Source organism: Channa argus, chromosome 3 (assembly GCF_033026475.1).
Source record: "Channa argus isolate prfri chromosome 3, Channa argus male v1.0, whole genome shotgun sequence".
Classification (NCBI taxonomy): domain Eukaryota; kingdom Metazoa; phylum Chordata; class Actinopteri; order Anabantiformes; family Channidae; genus Channa; species Channa argus.
Window position 1 is genome coordinate 11,178,359 of NC_090199.1, and position 19,424 is coordinate 11,197,782.

At 38.3% G+C, this 19,424-nt stretch overlaps 1 protein-coding gene across 12 annotated transcripts in view; it reads left to right on the forward strand.

The window, feature by feature from the left end:
- The window catches only part of gab1 (GRB2-associated binding protein 1), a 50,935-nt gene extending 33,638 nt beyond the window's left edge, over positions 1 to 17,297 (forward strand). For 6 of the 12 annotated variants that reach the window (XM_067496619.1, XM_067496618.1, XM_067496625.1 and 3 more), the window contains 12 exons: positions 543 to 671; positions 887 to 1,052; positions 3,773 to 3,998; positions 4,169 to 4,261; positions 4,692 to 5,377; positions 7,075 to 7,169; positions 7,855 to 8,155; positions 10,029 to 10,121; positions 11,236 to 11,329; positions 11,943 to 12,066; positions 15,223 to 15,351; positions 15,452 to 17,297. In XM_067496619.1, the coding sequence (XP_067352720.1) occupies positions 543 to 671; positions 887 to 1,052; positions 3,773 to 3,998; positions 4,169 to 4,261; positions 4,692 to 5,377; positions 7,075 to 7,169; positions 7,855 to 8,155; positions 10,029 to 10,121; positions 11,236 to 11,329; positions 11,943 to 12,066; positions 15,223 to 15,351; positions 15,452 to 15,610 (2,295 nt within the window). In that variant the 3' untranslated portion in view covers positions 15,611 to 17,297. Of the gene's footprint in view, positions 1 to 542; positions 672 to 886; positions 1,053 to 3,772; positions 3,999 to 4,168; positions 4,262 to 4,691; positions 5,378 to 7,074; positions 7,170 to 7,854; positions 8,156 to 10,028; positions 10,122 to 11,235; positions 11,330 to 11,942; positions 12,067 to 12,966; positions 13,043 to 15,222; positions 15,352 to 15,451 lie in introns of all 12 variants that reach the window. The other 6 variants (XM_067496620.1, XR_010913815.1, XM_067496628.1 and 3 more) reach the window with 6 other exon arrangements.
- The last annotated feature ends 2,127 nt before the right edge of the window (positions 17,298 to 19,424 follow it).

Here is a 19,424-nt window from a genome sequence, read left to right on the forward strand (position 1 = left end):
GTCTGTATTTTGAACAAAAGTCTGGAATTTTTTTATGTTTCTTTTGTGTGGCCTTAGTTCTTCATTATTGCTATATTAAATTATTCCGGATAAGAAGAAAAGCAAGTGGTCTCTGATGGTCTCTCTATTTAATGTACTTTACTTTTAAGACAGATTTTATTACTGAACTGTCCATTTATTTATTTATTTATTTATTTATTGGCTTATGCTTCTTTCTGCTCTGGCTGAATTGAAACTCTTCTGTCTGCTTTATGGTTGCTTTTATTACAGTCTCATTTGCAAAAAAATGGACCTAATGGCCTGTTTCTCTTTATAGATTTAGTTATTTGTCCTAGTCACGGTTGTAGACCCAAACTATGTGGCTTTTGTTCTGGTTATCCTAGACACATACTATGTCTGGTTGTGGGCCTCTTCCCTTTGGCTCTCAGTTTTCTTCAGCAGTGCAGCTGGTGGACAATATACACAGAGACAGAAGCTATGCTAGTATATATGGGCCAAAATGAAAAAATAACCTCTTTCCTGATTGTGTGCTCACCCTGCAGGCATGGAAGAAGCGGTGGTTTGTACTTCGCAGTGGCCGTATGACAGGCGACCCAGACGTGTTGGAATACTACAAGAATGACCATGCTAAGAAACCCATCCGTGTGATTGATCTCAACTTGTGTGAGCAGGTAATGTTTGTTTTTATTACCAGCCTCATGCCACTCTAATGCCAATATTTTGAAAATGCTCACTTTATCTAGAATAAAGGTAGTGATCATGATTTTAAATGCAAACGGTGATGCACTTATGAGGGTACAGGATAAAATACTTTGGATTTTTGAGGTGCAACTGTTTGTCTCGATTAATGCCATATTAAGCCAGAGCTTGTCGGCTGCTCACTCAGGTGGATGCTGGGCTGACGTTCAACAAGAAGGACTTGGAGCACAGCTTCATATTTGACATAAAGACCATTGACCGTGTCTTCTACTTGGTGGCTGATACAGAAGAGGATATGAATAAGTGGGTTCGCTGCATCTGCGACATATGTGGTTTTAACCCCACCGATGACGGTAAGAATAGGCCTTAGCTAGTTAGGCATAAATCAGCACTGAGCTGAGGTATGCAAATAAGGACAGCTACATTTCGGTTTACCAGCTTTTTAGTAAGCAAATACACTGCAATGCTAGAATTAAAATAGTATTAGCTCAAAGGCTTAATACTATACTTTTGATTGACTATTGTGCCTCTCAAAAAGCTACCTCTAATAAAGTTAGGTGAGCCAGCTGAATATGCCAGAAGTCTTAATTCAAGTTAGTTCTCAGCTATGTTCTAACGATCCAGGTGTTGAGCCTGTGTTGTGTGTGCACATTACCCCTCTTCCCAGGACTTCATTATAAAAGCCTTGTGTTCCTGTTGATGTCACAGTACCGCTTTCGTTCTTTCCCTCTTATCTGGTTCTGGTTCTCATTCTCCTTCGTTTGCATACTCTATTTCCCTTCTCTGTCTCTCCGTGTTTAAGCCTAATTGCAAGTTGTGCTGTTTGCATCTCAGTTTTGGTCTTTTGTGGTTTCTTCCTCTCCTCACCTAGATGATAAGCATTTTACTGTGATGACAGTTGGCATGAAAGTTACATTAGTTCAGTGCCTGACATATAACGGCACTAAGGCTCTTTTAGGAGACCATACTTTTTAAACCTGGCAAATGAGTCACTGATGATGCTGCTCCAAGGTCGTCCTCTCCACAATATTGTGACTATACCTCCACTTCAGGTACACAGCTAGTGTTGCAGAACAACAATGATAACCGCATTCATGGTACTTCTGCTATAGAATTATTGGAACTGGCTGTTAAAACTCTGATGTGCAAAAAAGCAATAGGACTAATTAAGGAGAAAGTGAGTATTCTAGGCAATATCCTTGAAGATAACTGTCTTCCCAGTTTGTCTTGTCCCTGGCTCTTTCTTTTGCACCCTCTTGCTTTACCCTGTTTGTGAGAACCAACACCCACTCTCGTGTCATGTGTGGCCACGCTGGTGTGTTTCATGGCTGGACAGATATTAGAGGAGAGAACATCAGGAGTGATGGGAATTATGGCTCTGAGAGGATAGATAGTATGAGCAGAGGAGATTTTCCTTTTTTCCTGTATGAATCAGCTTTAAGTGCTGATTCATACAGGAAGATAGCAGGGGAGTAGAGAGGAGAAAATGATGCACTGTAAAGAGAGAAATTGACTTTAAAAAGAAGAGAAAGGGGGGACCTTGCATGAGATAGAACCTTGGTAGTGATAGAGAAGAGTGGGAGGTGAACTGTGAAAAAAGGAGAGAAACAGTAGAAAGATGTGGAATGAAAGCATAGATTTACTTCACCCAGCATACACATCAGCCATCTTGGCTTTCAGTGCAGTACAACAATCAGCTCAAGCAGAAGGATTTGAAAAGGATATTTTAAAACTGAGTGTGACAAAACAAAGCCCTTGAGGAAATGCTGTCTGAGAGGGAGTTAGTGGGATTCTGAAGGCAAAATCATTATTCAGACTCTTTAAGAACAAATTAAACTTTTAATTGTGTTTCATGTGTGTGTATGTTGGGCATGGAAAGAATGATCAAAGTATTAGCTTGTGATGGTGTTTTTTGTGTAAATTCACAATATACAAGTTATTACTGTGAGGTTAAATTTGATAGGATGCTATTCTTATATATGGAACCTTTGGTCAGTATACTTAATCTAATTTATTTCTCCAAAATATCTGTCCAAGTAGGAAATTAGGTTATAGATTGTAATTTGGGGTTGAGTTAAATAAAAATAGTATGGGGAATTTCTCCAAAGACATATCTGACATTAATTCTCAAGTAGCTTTTTCATCTGAGTGTGCCTACAAACATGCATTCAGCTTTGGTCATTATATAGAGGTAAACTTGATGGTTGATTCAGTGAAAAGATGACTGAATGAAAACTATAGACTATTACATTGAAATTCAGTTGCTAAGTAACAGCTTGAATCTAAGTTTACCATCAAAACTATATTGATTTTGTCATTGCCTCCATGTTTAGAAATTACCCATCAACTACAGAGTACCCCAGTCATCCACTTGACCCAAAAATAGATGCTAATGTAAGAAGAGGTGCTAAAGATTAGTGATAAGGGATGTCTGAATATAACTTTAGGTTACCAACAATGACTGTGCTGTGATGGTTTAACATGACTGTTTGAATTAAGAAAAAAGTGCAGCAATATGATGATAATCCAACATTATTATGAAAGGATCGACACACATCTAGTTAATCTGATAATGGAAGTCTAAGAAGAAAAACGTCCATTAGGTTCACATGATTTAATGAAGCACATTATTGGAATTAGTTCCTCAGAAGTGAATAAAAGAACTGATTCTTTCAAAATAAGTTACACAAGTCCAGTGGTGTAATGTGTAACTTCAAACTTACTTGAACCTGATACTTTACATAAAGAAAGCTGGTGATAGTCTGATTAGTGCTTTATGCTACTGTGATCATGTATTTACTGATGTGCTGAGTTAAGCCATTTGTGATCAGTTTAATTACTGCATAAAGATCTAAACACCCATCCAACATATGGTCTTTGTTGTGCAAATTTGCATGGTAGCTTTTTTTCCCACTTGAATGTCACAGGTATATTTGATAAAAGTCACTTAATTTCGTCTGTTATTGAGCCTGCAGTGACCCAACCCTGTGGTTCTGTTTGACCTTTAGTTTGTTGTGACACATAAAAAGTCTTGAAGTGTGTTAACCCCAGCTTTTTCATTTCTCTCCTGCAGAGGCAGCAAAAGCTGCTCACCAGTCAGCCATTCGAGGCCTGGTGGTGGATACTCCCCCACATCCAGCACTGGGTAATATTGTTGGTCCAGCGGCAGTGCTGTCTAGTATGCCTCCTCCATATCAACCAGTCAATGTGCGGCACCTGGATTCTCAGTCAAGTTCAGATGAGCCCCAGGATTACTTGTGGCTGGTTAACTGTGAGAGCAAAAAGCCTGAACCCAACAGGTGTGTTTGTTTGCGTCAGTATATGCTTATATATAAGAATTTCAGTGTTTTGGAGAGCTACACTGTGATGTATGCTTTACTCTCTACATTTTTCCAGCTCATTCATTGCTTTTGTACGCTTCACCTGTACTGCCACTCTTTTCCTTGTCTGTGCCGTGTGGTGTATGTAGCTCAGTGCAGCTTCACTCTCCACTGGGGGGAGATCAGGAGTACTTGCTCCTGGAGGAATGTGAGAGCAAGACTCGTACTCCACAGACTAGTCTGTGAGTGGCCAGCCATCCAGTTGGAACTGCCTGCTTGTGTGGAGTGCTACACATGTATAGAAAAAAGAAAACTAGACACCAGCACAGAAACACAGTTAATGTTCTGTAGATACACATTGCTTTTGTACATGAGCAACTAGCCCTTGTTCTAGATCAAAACAGACACGTAATCAAGTTTGTCATGGCCTGCATGAAATTACCCAAACATCTACGGAGAACTCAATTATTCAATTTAACCCAAAAAGTCATGCTAGATGGCAAGAGGTACCTAAGATTAGTGATAAAAGATGAATAATTTTGACCTACTAACTATGGCTTGCAAACAGTGCTGTGGAGGCCTCCTATAACTGTGTGAATTTATTAACTTCTCTAAATCAAAATTAGTATTATGGATATTTAATTACCTGGTGTGTACGTGTTCTCTTTTTAGAGCCCATGCTGAGTGTTCCAAGTCTACCTCATCTGAGACAGACCTGAATGACAACCTCCCTTCTCACCGCACGCCTACATCCTCCACCTCCTCAGCTAAACACACCTCACACAACGGCTTCTTCCCACAGCACCCAGCCCCTGCTTCCGCCTCTTCCATCTATGACTCGCCTCCATCACGCGGTGCCTCGCTTTCAACTGACGGTGGTATTTACCACCTCCCTCGCAGCTACTCCCAGGACACTGTGCTGCTCCCTAAGTCCGCTTCCTCCCCTCCTGCTCATCCAGACGCCGGTGATGCCTCTGAGCTTTATGTCTTCAACACACCATCAAGGAAGCCCTCAATGGAGACGCAGATGCGCAACCTTTCCATAAGTTATGATATTCCACCAACACCTGGCACAAACTGTACCTACCAGGTGCCCCGCACAGTGTCATCATCCACAGGACTGGGAGGATCAGAGGGTGGGGGAGATGTAGTCCCCCCTCCCAGGCCACCCAAGCCTTCGCTCAGTTCCACCTCAGGACCCCCACCACCCCCTGCTGAGCGCTCCCCTACAGACACTTATCATGTGCCCCGCTCAGCCTCAGAGACAGATGGAAACTACTGTGTGCCTACTAGTGCTGGGAACAAGGCTTTACGCAGCAACACTATTGGCACTGTGGACTGCTCACGCCTCCGTAAAGGTTTGTGTTGTGGAATTTCGTTGTTGCTGTTTTACTTTTGTTCTTTTTTTGATAATAGAGATTTCTTATGCAGTGGAAAAATGCTAGGAATTGAGAAAGTATACTTTATCCAAATAACATGTTAAGTAGGACATAAACTTTCATAAAGCTACTATATTTTGTATAATTTTGACCTTTATGTGCAGTGATATTTTTCATCAACTAACACAAGCATCCTGTAAAGGGTTTTGCACAGCTTTTTCCATCATCTGGTACCCTTCTAATTTTCTTTTGATGTACGTTTTCTTCCGGCTATAGTCGCTATTTTTACCTTTACTTTTCTGTTTTGTGTATAATCTGTTCACTTTGTTTAAACCTTATTAGACCTGAACAGTGTTCTGAGGATGCGTTTGAGGATTAAGGAATGTGACAGTGGTTTGTGCAACAATTCTTATACATCTAACATTGAAAAGCAAACATGATACATAAAAAGTCAGGATACATTAAGAATTATCCTCATATTTCCTCACTGCCATCACTCAGGCCACAAATATATTTGGTTAGTTATCAGCAGAGCTTTGTTTTTTGTACATTTACTAATCTGAATAAGGGAAAATTCCACTAAACTCTGGTACAAATATCTGAGAAGATCTTTTTCATTAAACATAACATGTCAACAAAAATTGGCTAAAATGAGAAATTAAAGTAGAACTAATAATAATTTCCTTACGTTTAAAGCACCAGTATTTATTCACTGCACAACATAATTTACAGGAATGCTGTTATTAGAACAAAATTTTATAGCAAAAAGAAACAAAAATCATAGACTAAGAATAGGAACAACATATTTCACCCTCTCGTGGTGGCACTTGTCATTACAGAAGTATTCATTGAAGGTAATTTTTTTAAGGAAACTCAGTAGCCAGTCGTATATGTTCAAAACACCTGTAAAAACTGTCAAACTAGCAGTCATTCCATAAACAGTGAATATCCCTTGATATGGTGTATAATGTCACACTTAGTGATGTTGAGGCTGTGTTAAATATACTTTCAAATATTTCTGTATGTACTCCTCATCATGATGAACAGTTTAGGATATCCAAAGGTGTGAGGGGGACCAAAAACAAATACACTATAAGCAAGGTCTAACAACCCAGCAGAGGTGAATTTACACAGTAATGTGAATGGGACTTCATGTGATGCATTTGAAACATATTTGTGCAAATTTAATTGGCATTTGTAAAGAAGTGATTCGTCTCATTGTAATTATTAACTGTCACTGTCTTCCCCTGCTTGGCCTTCCACAGCTCACATTTGCATTTGCTGCATAAGCCATTTCTAGCAGTACTGTTGTTCTTGTGGCCTTAAGTGAAATGCATTAGTGACTGCATTAGTGCCTACTGAGAATGCAAAACCAATAATGATGTGGCCACAGCAGGGTCCTTGCACGGCATTGTGGAGCTACTGTATATTCCACAGAATAAATTCGTCTTGGCAGATAAACAATGACACATTGTATTTAGGCCTTTAATGTGTAGGTCATTACTGTAGGATTATTTTATGGCATAGAATTGTGTTGATATAAAGGCACTTAACCCTTGTATAGAAAGTCAAGTATAGTATATGTGGTGATATGCAGAGAAGACCATTATATAACCATTCGCTCATGATATACATTGCAAAAATGTGTGTGATAATTTCATGCATTTGTTTTGCAGACTTTGGATCCCAGGACTGCTATGACATTCCTAGATCATTCCCCTCTGACAAAAGCTGTTCATTTGACTTCAATGAAAGCTTCAACAGCTACTTCGTAAGTGTTGTTCCAAGGTTCACTGCTTGATAAGCTTGTGGATGTGTCTGACAGTTTTTGCTTTATGGCTTTACAGATAAATGTTCAAACATACCCAAAGTTAAATGCAAAAATACAGTTTCCATTTCTCCCTGTGCACCCTGCTAAAGCTGCATTTCTTTACATGTACCCTGACATTGGGTAGTGCCAAGAACAAACATGACATGACACTACTAAATAAATATACTGTGCACTTAATTTTACTCACTTACAGAGGGAAAATGTTTTAGTCGGCTGTTACTTCTGTGAATTGCCTAATGATTGCATACATTTTTTGAAATGGACAGTTAAAGGAAAGCCTTTGTTCACGTGTGAAGGAGAAGAAGCTGACCTCCAGGCCCTCAGTAGAATGTTGGTTCACACAAATACTAAAGCCTGCGCTGCAGCTTTACTCTTTGTTTTGGTGGTGTAATCTATTCTGGCTAATATCAAACACCCATCAGTTTGTTTTAGTACAGGGTGGTGTTTGAATTACTTTTTGGTTTAATATGTTGTGCCTTTCAGAAGTTTAGATTCTTTTGTCGGAACCAATATTTTAGCTGTTTGTTAAGATTTTAAAAATCATTACTGACCTAAGCTTAGAGGTGCTTTCATACTAGTTTTGTCCTAATCTTTGGAACATACATTTGTGACTTTTCACCCTCAGAAAAACAAAGGTATGATGCCAGTGGGTAGCCAGTCCGCAGAAGAAGTAGACCAGAACTACGTACCCATGAGTGCCAACTCCCCATCGCATCATCACTCAGGCAGTTTGCCAGAGCCAATGCACGAACCTAACTATGTGCCCATGACCCCAAGCACCATGGAGTTTTCCTCTCTGGGAAAGCAGGTCCCACCTCCTGCCCACATGGGTTTTCGCTCAAGTCCTAAGACCCCTCCTCGCAGACCAATGATCACTGACTGTCAGCCCCCACCTGTGGATCGAAATCTTAAACCTGATCGCAAAGGTGAGAAAATATTTGGTGGTAATGCATGTGTAGCTGAGACTTGGTTAGCAAATAATCAGTTTATCACATTCTAGCTGTAGGGTTGATACGTGCTGAACTTGCACTTAACTTGCTTCAGTATGCTCAATGTTCACTAATGCAACTGACCCAGCTTTCTCTCACAGTGCTGGCTCACGGTCATAAAGCCACTTATATAAAAGTTATTATTTTCCAAACATTCTCAAAGCCAATGTCCTTCTTTATCACACTTTAATTGACATTGTTAATGTCAAACTAAATTTTCTCCCATTTTATGTCTCTTGGTTTGTCTGGTATAGTAAGTACACCAGCTTCCTTGACGCCTGTCCTTGATCACTTTTTTTCATGTCTTGATGAATTAATTTAGTGCCTTCTACATCTTCTTACTTCCAACACACTTAACTTCTTGTCAAAGGAACTTTTGTAGTGAGTTCAAGAGACCCTGTAGTCCGGCGGGGGCTGGTGACTGCGCCATGGAGTGACTGAAGCCTGGAATGGTCACCTCCATCCCCTTTGTTCCCTTCTTCTGAATGGAGCTCTTTGATGACAGACCTAATAGCAAGGGGAATTACAATCTGGGCAGATTGAAAGAATGAATAATGATCAGAGAGAAGAAGAGAGTTGAAGAATGTCATGGAGACAGGGAGTCATTACATAGGCAAATTAAAAGGAAGGATTGTTATTGTCATTAAGAAAAATAGGACATTTTATGGAGTTTTTCATTTCCCATTGGGGAATCTGCCAATCATTTAATTATTTTGACACAGGGGACACTGTAGTAGTAACCCATGAATTCTGTATGTTAGTTTTTGGTATACAGCGTATTAAACAAAGTTTGAAATAGTGCCAGTTATATGAGGGTAAAAAATATTGGCCCTTTTGTCAATCGCCTGTCGTTTTTAGTTTTTATTACCATGTGCCATTTTCTCTCACTTATCCATGTATTCCTGATTTCTATGTGTAGTTTGAATTGAAATCTAGCACTGCTCCCTACACCATTATATTTAACTGTCTGATTTGTTTTGGCTATATGTAGGGCAGCTAAGAGAAGTGTTAGAAGTTATTTTTTATTATTGTAGTGCAGATCCAACTCTTTCCCGCTGCTGGTGCCAAAAAATGTAATCTGCTTGGGTTCTTGTTGATTATGTTAACTAATACCATGACCGTAGTAGAGAGGTCGGTTTAATTCATTTTAGGAAAAAAACATAAATTGCCTGCTCTTTTCCTTTTTCCTCACATGTATTATTTTATTTACCATGAGCCATGCAAAATTCCTCTTTACTGTGAACTAATTGAATTTACTATCAGCTTCACTTCTTTCTATGATTTGGTTGTCTCTTGGATATGACATCTGTGATCAACACCAGAACTCAGTTTTATTTATTAACACTGTATGTGATTCCATTTAGTTGAATTGTCTTAGAGACTGTGGCAAATTTAGGGTATTGCACTTTTCAGCACTGCAAAAATGTGATCAGTATGTTAAGGGGCTTATTTGCCTCATCAGTAAGTTACTCTGTACTGCATATTTGTTTGTGTTTTTCTCAACATGATTTCTCACTGTACTGTCAGTGCTTATACACAGCTCATCATGCATGCACAGCTGTGATGTCAGGCTTTGTGTGGGAAGCTGTGGTGCATGGAGTGAGGTGCATGTTGGGCAGTATGGGTCTGCTGTTGTCATGACAATCATCCTCTTGATAACTTTGCTGCACAAAAAGGTGATTGGGTGTATGTGAGGGTGTAGTTTTGTTGTTCAGCATAGTCTCATCTTTTGCTTTGCATGGCAGAGCAGTTGTTAATGAATTCATCACCAAAAATTTTATAATAAGTAAAGTCTTCTTTCACCAATCAGGTCAGAGTCCTAAAATAATAAGAGCAAAAGGTGTCGGTTTAGAGCGAACCGACTCTCAAACCATAGGTGAATTCCCGAGGGGACGACGTAAGGGTAGGTACTTCACACTGAATTGCCATTGTGTATCTGAAAACTTTCCAGTTTTTGACTTTAACTTGGCTCTGTCCAAACTCTACTTCATCTTAAACCTTTAATGTTGAATTTCGTGTACTATGGGATTTCTCTTGTTTCTCAGGCTGGTCGTTTCTTTTAAGAGCTTAACTGACCCTAACTTAGAATCAGTTAAAGTATATCTTTTTGTTTGCTGTCTGTCATGAGCACATTAATCCAAAGGTATTAAAAAAAAGGTTTCATATAAATATCAAATGGCTCTTGTATTAATCCAGTCTTAAATCCCAGCAGGAGTTGGATGAGTGTGCAATTCATGCATAGTGGATTGCACATACAGAGTATTTGGAGCGCATCAACAGTTATACCGTGCCTTCAAAAATAAAACGTTTGTACCTGATTAGACTACTTTAAAGCAGTCAGCCAAAGGCCCTAAATTACTAACATTTCTCTTCTTAAAATGTTGTGTTTTTGTTGAGCATATTGTTCTTCCAGCACACACATTCAGATGTAGCTGCCACAACAGCATCATTGTTCTAAAGAACACACTCACAATGCTGCAGAAAGTAGCAGATAGCTTTCAGGAGGAAATTGAATAATGATATCATCTAATGAAAGAAAAAACCCAATAAATGGCCATATCCACTCTACTGCTTGTGTACATATTGTATGTACTTGCAGCCGCTACTTTCTCTATTATGTATGTAGTTTACAATGTTTTAGTCTCTGACTCCGACTGAAAACATTGGTAATGAGCAATTAATGTTAACAACTATATAGTTTATAAATTTTAAAATTTGGTTCAGATTGTTTATAAAAATACAAGCTGAAAAAAAGATTGTTATGAAAATAAGTTATACTTGTGTTTATCTGTAAATTTATTATGTAATCAATTTCTTGATCTGTGTTAAAAGGAAAACCATATGATACACATCCACAACCACATACCAGTTGACGTCCACTGTGTTTATCCTGTGTTTTGACCTTAAGACATCAGTAATTCAAAATTTTAATAAATAAATGCATAAAACACATCCATTATTCACACAAAGTCTGATTAACTGAGAGCAGTGACTGACAGGTGTATACCTTGCTCCAGGAAAACCTGCTCCACTGGAGATCAAACCTCTGCCAGAATGGGAGGAGCCCTGTACGCCTGTCCGGTCGCCTGTCACGCGGTCATTCGCACGGGAGTAAGTTTCTAAAACATTCTCAATAAGTTAATACGTCTACATTTTGCTAACTAAGGGCATGTCCACACTACTCTGCTTTCCTGCTGTATTAGAAGAGCTACTGTGCCTCACTTGTTGATAGGAAGCAGGAAGACTGGAGTGCTTTTCAAAGTTGTGAAAATGCTACTTTTTAGCGAAACACAAGGCACAAGAAATTAAAATTGCTGCACTTGGCGAATAAAGCTGATGATGTTGTTATGGAAATGGTGTGCAATTTTTTACCTGCACCTGAGTTTTTCTCTGCTATTGTAGGAAAGGGGTTATTCAGTGTATACATGCCCTTTTGTAGTGGATCCAGTTAACTAAAGAAGTAGGCACTAACATCCATGCATTACTGTAGTCACATTGTGACCACTGTAGCACTGCTCATACAAACAGGGTTCGGGTCTGCATCAAAACTACATTATACTAAGTGCACTTTGTTTCCCAGTCTGGGATGAGGTGTATTTCTGTGCTTATGGCTACAGGGCTTTTGCAGTGTTTTATAGCTTTGGCTCTTAATTCTGTGTTATATATTGTGCTCAGAGACTATTTGCCTGGACGTTGGTGTGTAAATCTTGTGAATGCTGCTCAGTCTCTCTAGGTTTCCAATGCCAACAAGACCACCGTCAGTGCATAGCACGGCCTCCAGCACTGACTCCGAGGACTGTGATGAGAATTATGTAGCCATGGTCTCTAGTATGTCCACAGATGAACCAGTATGTAACACACAACTGATAAAAGAAGTTGCATGACTACTTTTTTCTTTTTTATTCCTAGAATCACAGATAATGAAAGCTACAGATAACTAAATATATAAATTGATGTCTGATTAGTTTTTTGTGTGATGTTTGTTTTGCGGCTTTCCTCATTCATATGAACTACATGAAACAGTTTTCAAAACAAATTCACTACATATCCAGTACATTTTGACACAAAGTGTTTTGTCAGAGTTGAACACCATGCAGACTAGATTGTTACGCTATAATTGTTGTGTAACTGAATGGATGTATTAGAAAATCCCATTTCCAGGTATTGCCCCTCTCTCTAAGCCATACAAAGTGGACAAATTGCTAGTTGCTGCAGACGGACTCCTCACAACTTCAACTCTTTGCTTTTCAGCCTCTCTCCTGCTGTTTTTTTATTTTGAGTTTTTTTTCTTTTGCTTTTCAGGTTCTTTAAAATGCTTGTTTTTGTCAAATCAGTACCCTTACTGTTGTTCAAAAGATCCTTTTTTGTTATTTGAATTGTTTAAAATTGTGCAAAAAACGGCTCTTCTGTGAAGAACATTATGGGGAAATCGGCTTTATACTGATGGGATAATATTTCTGCCAATAGAAATACTTTCTTTTGCAGTTTGGGTATTAGAAGCACAATTTTTTCCCCTGTTTTCTTGCTCTAACAGTTTTCTTTTTTCTAACTTTTCCTTTTAAATTGTCTCACTAGTGATTTCCTGTTTTTTCATCACTCATGTTAATTTCTGTTTCTAGTTTCTAATTTCTGTGTCTTCACCAGACTCTTGCTTGCAGACTCTCCATTTCGTTTTCCTACACTTCAGTCTTGACCATTTTCTGTTCTCTTTTTTCCCCTTTGCAACTACTTCCTTCATATGTGTATAGAGAGGAGTCCTTCTACTGCACTGTCCCCATCACCCCTGTAAAGAGGGAGGTGGAGGAACTTGACACCATAGAGGAGGTGAGGAGGGTTGCCAGGTTAGATATGCATGGCCTGCCCTGTCAGAACATCAGGGATCGCCAGTTTCAGGTGTTATCGTTAGCTAGGAAATTCAGCAAGCGCATATTATAAACATTGGTTTGCTGTTATCAACCTACAACAATAGTTCTGAACACCAGCTAGAAACTGCAGCTTGGATACACAAATTGCACTGGTTTTAGAAGCTTTATGCTCTCACTCTCCTTACAGTCAGTATAATCTAGTTCTGTCACCACTATAGATCTTATAACTCCACCTCATTTTTAGTTAAAATTAACACTATCTCTTGGTACAACATAAATGTATTTGTTGTCACAATACCAGAATTTTGACATTTTCTACTTACTATTAAAGCTCTTTATCTTAAGAGTCTATGTACAAATATTGCAAAAAAAGAGAGATGAATGCACAAAGTATTGTCTTTGACCCACTGCTTTATTTGTTATAAAAATATGTATCAACATAAGGTACATAAAAAAGAACAACAATTTAACATCTCCAATTTGAACAAGCATTAATAACCTTTTAGAATTTACAGTCAGGTGCATAAATAATGAAACAATGATAGGTTTGAATTTCAACTGAAACACTCAAGTAGTGAGCAAGACTTTAAGCTTTATTTCAAGCGGGGTTTGACAAAAGTGTGGCATTAACCATTCAGGAATTACATACATCTTCATATACACACACCTATTTTTGATTGCTCATAATTAATGGAACAAATATCAGACCATCAACGTGCATGGCCAGGTTTGGCCAGTTCCTTAACTACTCAATCAAGCACATAAAACGCCTGGTGTTGGAGTGTGCATTTGCATTTGATAGCTGTTCACTGGAACTCTCTGTGATGTCGAAAGAGGTAGCTATGCAAGTAAAGAGACTATCATTAGGCGCCAAAAACCCAAACAAACACTAAAATACACCTGCTGGAAAGAGCAAATACAACCAAGGAGTGGCCAATACAACAGTAATGAACATTCTAAAAAAGATGGAATTAACTGGGAAGCCCAGAAACACCAATGGGACTGGGAGACCACAGAATACAACAGAATAATCCCAGAAGAACCCTTTCACAACATCTAGTCAGGTCAAGATCACTCCTGAGGACCTAGGCATATCATTGTCAAAGTCTACAGTTAAAAGATGGCTTTATAACAAGGTGCAGACCACTGGTAACGATGTAGAAGAGAAAGATTAGATTTTGCCAGAAAACACAAAAAAAGCCAGGCCCAGTTCTGAATTAAGACTCTTTGGACTGATAATCCTAATCTTTGATCTCATGATCAAGTTAACTGATGATCTGAAGTATACCATATCAGCTTTCAAACATGGTGGAGGCAGTGTTGTGGCAGGGGCCATATACTGTATGGCTGCCTATAGAAACAGGTCACTGGTGCTTATTGCTGACCTGCTAAACAATTGGCAGGATGAATTCTGAAGTGTATATGGTCATAGTCTCTGCCTCAAACAAGCAGCAACTGATGGTAGCTGCAATAATGTGACTGTGCTCACATCTTGAGTGTTTTACCTGCTTGGGTGTACAAAGGCCAAATGCCAATAAACATATTTTAATACAATATTTATGGAACTGACTGTAGATTACAAGATGTAAACATAATAGTTGCTTTTCAAAGTTATTTCCCTTTTTGGACAGCTTTTAAACAGCAAGAGTCCTAGCATGTTGGTTTGGTGCCTGCTTAGTTGGCAGTCTTGGTGAATGCTGTATTCCAGCTTCACTAAACCCTTCCCATCATGTGCTTTTCAGAAATGGGGCCAGCAAAAAATAAATAAAAATCATCTAATTTAAAAAATCTGTTCTCAAACCATTGATCAACTTGATCCAAGTAGCACCATATTTCACTGGTTGCTCCAGTTTAAAAACTAGTTTACATTAATTTTAAGTTACCTTTGTGTTGCAGATTTTTCCAATTCATCCTTTAAATGATCTGATGCAAAAATGATCTGTTTACACATATGCAGACTTACTAAAGACAGTACTGTGTGCAAAACAAGCTTTGATAAACACCATCAAATATTTGTCAAATTTTGGTTGTGGTTATTGTGACAACTGGAGTGCATTTTAATGTGACTTCTGTTTACCTCTGACACTGCTTTAGCCTTCGTATTCTGTCAATAAAACCATTCCTTCCTGGGTTATGTAGAACATGAAGCTTGGTCCACCAATGACTGCAGATGGCGGGAGCAGCCCCATGGTGAAGCCAAAGGGAGACAAACAGGTGGAGTACCTGGATTTGGATCTTGACCCTGGCAAGTCTACCCCACCTAGAAAGGTAGAAAGGAATTTGCCTTAATTCCTCCTTCCCTATGATCTATATGATAAAGTCTGCTAAAAGGATTTTTTAAATATTGAACTTTTGTGTTTTTCTTAAGATGAAAAGCAATGGAACTGGCATGGCAGTATCAGATGAGCGTGTTGACTATGTGGTTGTGGACCAGCAACGGACGCAGGCTCTTAAGAGTACTCGGGAGGCCTGGAATGATGGCCGCCAATCAACAGAGACAGACACACCTTCCAAAGGAACCAAGTGACCCATGTCACATCTGCTATCCATCTTTCCAAACCCCCAAACCGTTCCGCCTTTTACAGAAGTGTAGGCTTTGGTTTGTGCTTTGGGATGATCCAACAGTCATGTTCCCCATCAACGAGATCCTTGGTCTGTTGGGACCAGTGGGGCTCCATAGATACTCAACAGTTTTTAGTTTACACTGCTGTCAGGCGTAGGACAGCTCTCTGTGTACAGTCGAAGAAAGGGGGAGGGCCAGGAATAAGCTGTATGCAGTATGAAAGCAAGATGGAATGACTGGACTTGTCTTTGGGGTTTGAATTAAGCAGACTAGTGAACTTTGAACATTCACTGCCTCTCCTTTATTGGATTAATTTGTTTTTTGTTCTGTTGTTCACCTTTAGGAGGCCTGTTGGCTGATCCAGAGTTAACATTACTTTAAATTTAATGATGTTGTTTTGGCATGTAAGTGAAATCAATTAAAAACATGATTACAAAACTTTTTCAGCACAACACTCTACTAGTGTTGATTATTTTTATTTTTTTCAGTTTGTCCTGTTTCAGCAAGGCATTTCCATGGGCAGTGTTCATGTCTTTTTTTTTTTTTTTTTTTTTTTTTTTTGATACCTGAAACTTACTCTGATCAATGTCTTAGGCAAACTTCAATCCGGATCTCGGAGAATAACAGAATTTTAAAGTTTTAAACTTTTTTTTCCCCCCCAATTCCTAGGCAGGTGAACTTGTTTATTTTACATGTGACAAAGTGCTCACTTTAAGCTTTGGATCCGCTCAAGGTTTAATCCACTGAAACTGATTTGATTTCCATTTACTTTGTAAGTGGAGATCCTTCAATCTGTTATTTTGGAAGTTTGAAGACTGTACAAAAGTGTTATGTATATAAACAAGAAAAGTGTCCTTTATTTGTTTGAAATATCCAGCATGTTTGACTTGAAGGTATGTGGATTCTGCAGGGTAGAATCCTGTGCCTGTCTTAGGTGGTATCAGGACTTGTGATAAATGAATGAATTACTGTGAGCTTTTAAAAGAACGTGACAAGTTTTCTATAAGTTATGCAAAGGTATCAAACTTAGGCTAGTGAGAGAGAAAATCAGGTACTCTTTATAAATGCATACTAATACAACTATCCATTTCTAATTTATTCTCAAGTTATTTCATCGGGTGGATATTTTGTCCACTTTTAGTTCAGTATTGTTGATTCACATGGAGAAACACTTCTAAAGTCTGTTAAAAAGCTTAGTTTTTCAAGCGTTGGTCAATTAGTTTCACATGTTCATTGATATTCCTCATTTCTCTCTCCTCTTAGGCTTAATTTATTTCAAATTGAACTGGCACAGTTTGGGAAAATTTGACTGACTCATAATCATATTTTATAGACAGTGAAAAAGTCTGTGTTTGCATAGATCTGTACTTTACTAATTTGTGAACTCTCATCCAAAATTCCCAAGCACGTCATACTACAAGTTAAAATCATTGCTGTACATATTTTGCTATTAATTAGATTAACATGTATCATTGGGAAAATGTGCCTACAAAGTCATCTTCATTCAAGTCTTCGTCATTCACCTTTGTTCCTTATTGCAGTCTTTGTGAGACGAATTGCAAAGCTGACAATGCTTTTTTCCTTTTTTTAAAATGAATTTCGACAGAAAATGTAAATTTTAAAAGTGGACTAAATAAAATCCAATATTGTACGCATGTTTTGTCTTTTTTTTCAGTGAATGCCATTATAAATCTGGGAAATCAGAATGGAAAATTTAGAAGAACAAAGTAGGAAGGAAAATATCCTGTTAGCTGTCCTGCACACGTGGACTGTTTGTTTTCTTTGTGTTCCTTTCAAAAGCAAATAGGAGAATTGATGACACAGTTCCACATGTGCATTCTTTGCTCTGTCAATTTCAAGAGGTTAATAAAAACAAACACAGCATACTTTTTCAAAACAAATTTGAGACCTTCTGTCCAATTCTAGCCTGCAAATCTGACCTTATTTAAATATGCTTACTGAGCATGAAACAAGTATATATTACTATTCATTAAAGAAATTACAGTGTTGAAATCTCATAATTTCACACAACCTGTAAAGTTAACAGAAGAATGTATTCATTTTTCTGTTCTTTAAAGATTTGTGTACACTTGCTGTTGCAATGAAAATATCTGGCTAGCTGCACTTTTTTTATTTTAATAGATTTCTTGCTTTTATTGTTAGACCAAACAAAGATAGCAGCGGTTTAATTGTAGCAGAAGCACTATACTGCATGTAAACGGATCAGTTACAAGAATAGCAGTGGTGGCCTTACTGTTACAGAGGACAAAGGGTCAGCATGGCCACTATGACCAGTCCATGGCTATGCAGGCACACATCCAGCAAAATGTAATCATCTGTGTGCAGAGGTGCTAGAAGTATACAAACCTATTAATCAAGTAAAAGTATTGACCTGAAATAATTCTCCACTATAATTACCAGTGCTAAGCAGATTATTTGCATTTTACTTAGAAAATGTATTGTAAACAACACTTATTATGGTAATTATAATCAAATTATACAGTCATTAAATTTTATTTATTTTTTTTGTCCTTTCAGCTTATCCCGTGAGTTCAGGGTCACCACAGCAGATCATTGTCCGCATGTTGATTTGGCACAGTTTTTTATTTCTACCGGGCTTGGACCGACACTGCACAGCTGGGGATGGGAATGGGCTGTTAGGGGATCGAACCACTGACTCTGTGGTCTGTGGATGACTGCTTTGCCATCTGAGCTAATTTAAAAAACAAATAAGGGTCAAAAATTACTTTTGAAAATTTATGGGCTGACAGGCTGTTCAGCTATAATGATACAACTGCATTAATCAGTTTATTTGTAAAAAACGTAATATTTTATATTGAAACAAGCAGGTGGCGTTAGTGTTGTGACTGATGTGCACACGGCGGGTCAGGAGCCAAATGTCCTACTTATGCCACTTCCGGTTGCCATGTTCGTTAGTTGAGTGATGAAGTCGCAACTTCGTGGGGATTAAAGTTGATATACACGACGCAACAAAAGCACAACTTTATGTTCTATTTGAATATAAAGCATGATTGAAATCGTAAATGTCTTCAAATAAAGCGGTAAGTTTATTAATGTTTTGCTAGCATCCATGCTGTTTCTTTTGCTCAAGGTTCATGCAAATGCATTCGTGTGAAAAACTATGAAGATAAATTTAACGTAAATTAACCCAGTAAAAGTCAGACTTCAAAGGCCAATGCAAAAGTCTGCTTTTACCGCAAAATAAATCTCAAAAAGGGGTTTCATTGTTTTTTGCACTAGCGTTAACTTTTTGCTATCGCTAGCTTGAACAGTTAGCGTTAGCACTCTTGGGGAGAAACTACAGCAGAGGCCCAATCTGAACCGGCATCGTAGGGTTATTAGGTTAAGAAGCCTTCAGACTCAAGGTGCATATTCTCTAAATTGCTAGGGCTGTTTATCGAAAGGTGCTCATTTTAATAACCGTTAATGTTTAGATTTACAAAGCAATACTAAATTAAATATTATTTTAAAGAACTAATTAATATACACATTGAGAAAGGCCATACGTGTCTGTTCTGTTGACCTTGCTATTCTTCCGTAGGCCAAACATCCAACCCAACCTTATGTAGCAAAAGGATGAAAATGAACCTGTGGTTGTGTATTTCACGATCTTAAAACAGCTAATGGATTGTCAGAGTTGTTTAGCTGATGACAAATACTGACTGTTCCTGTTTCTGCTAGGCAGAGTGGGAAAGCAAAAAAAAAAGAAGCTTCATTTAAATGCAATAAATTATGAGAAGCTTTAGCTGATAGAGCA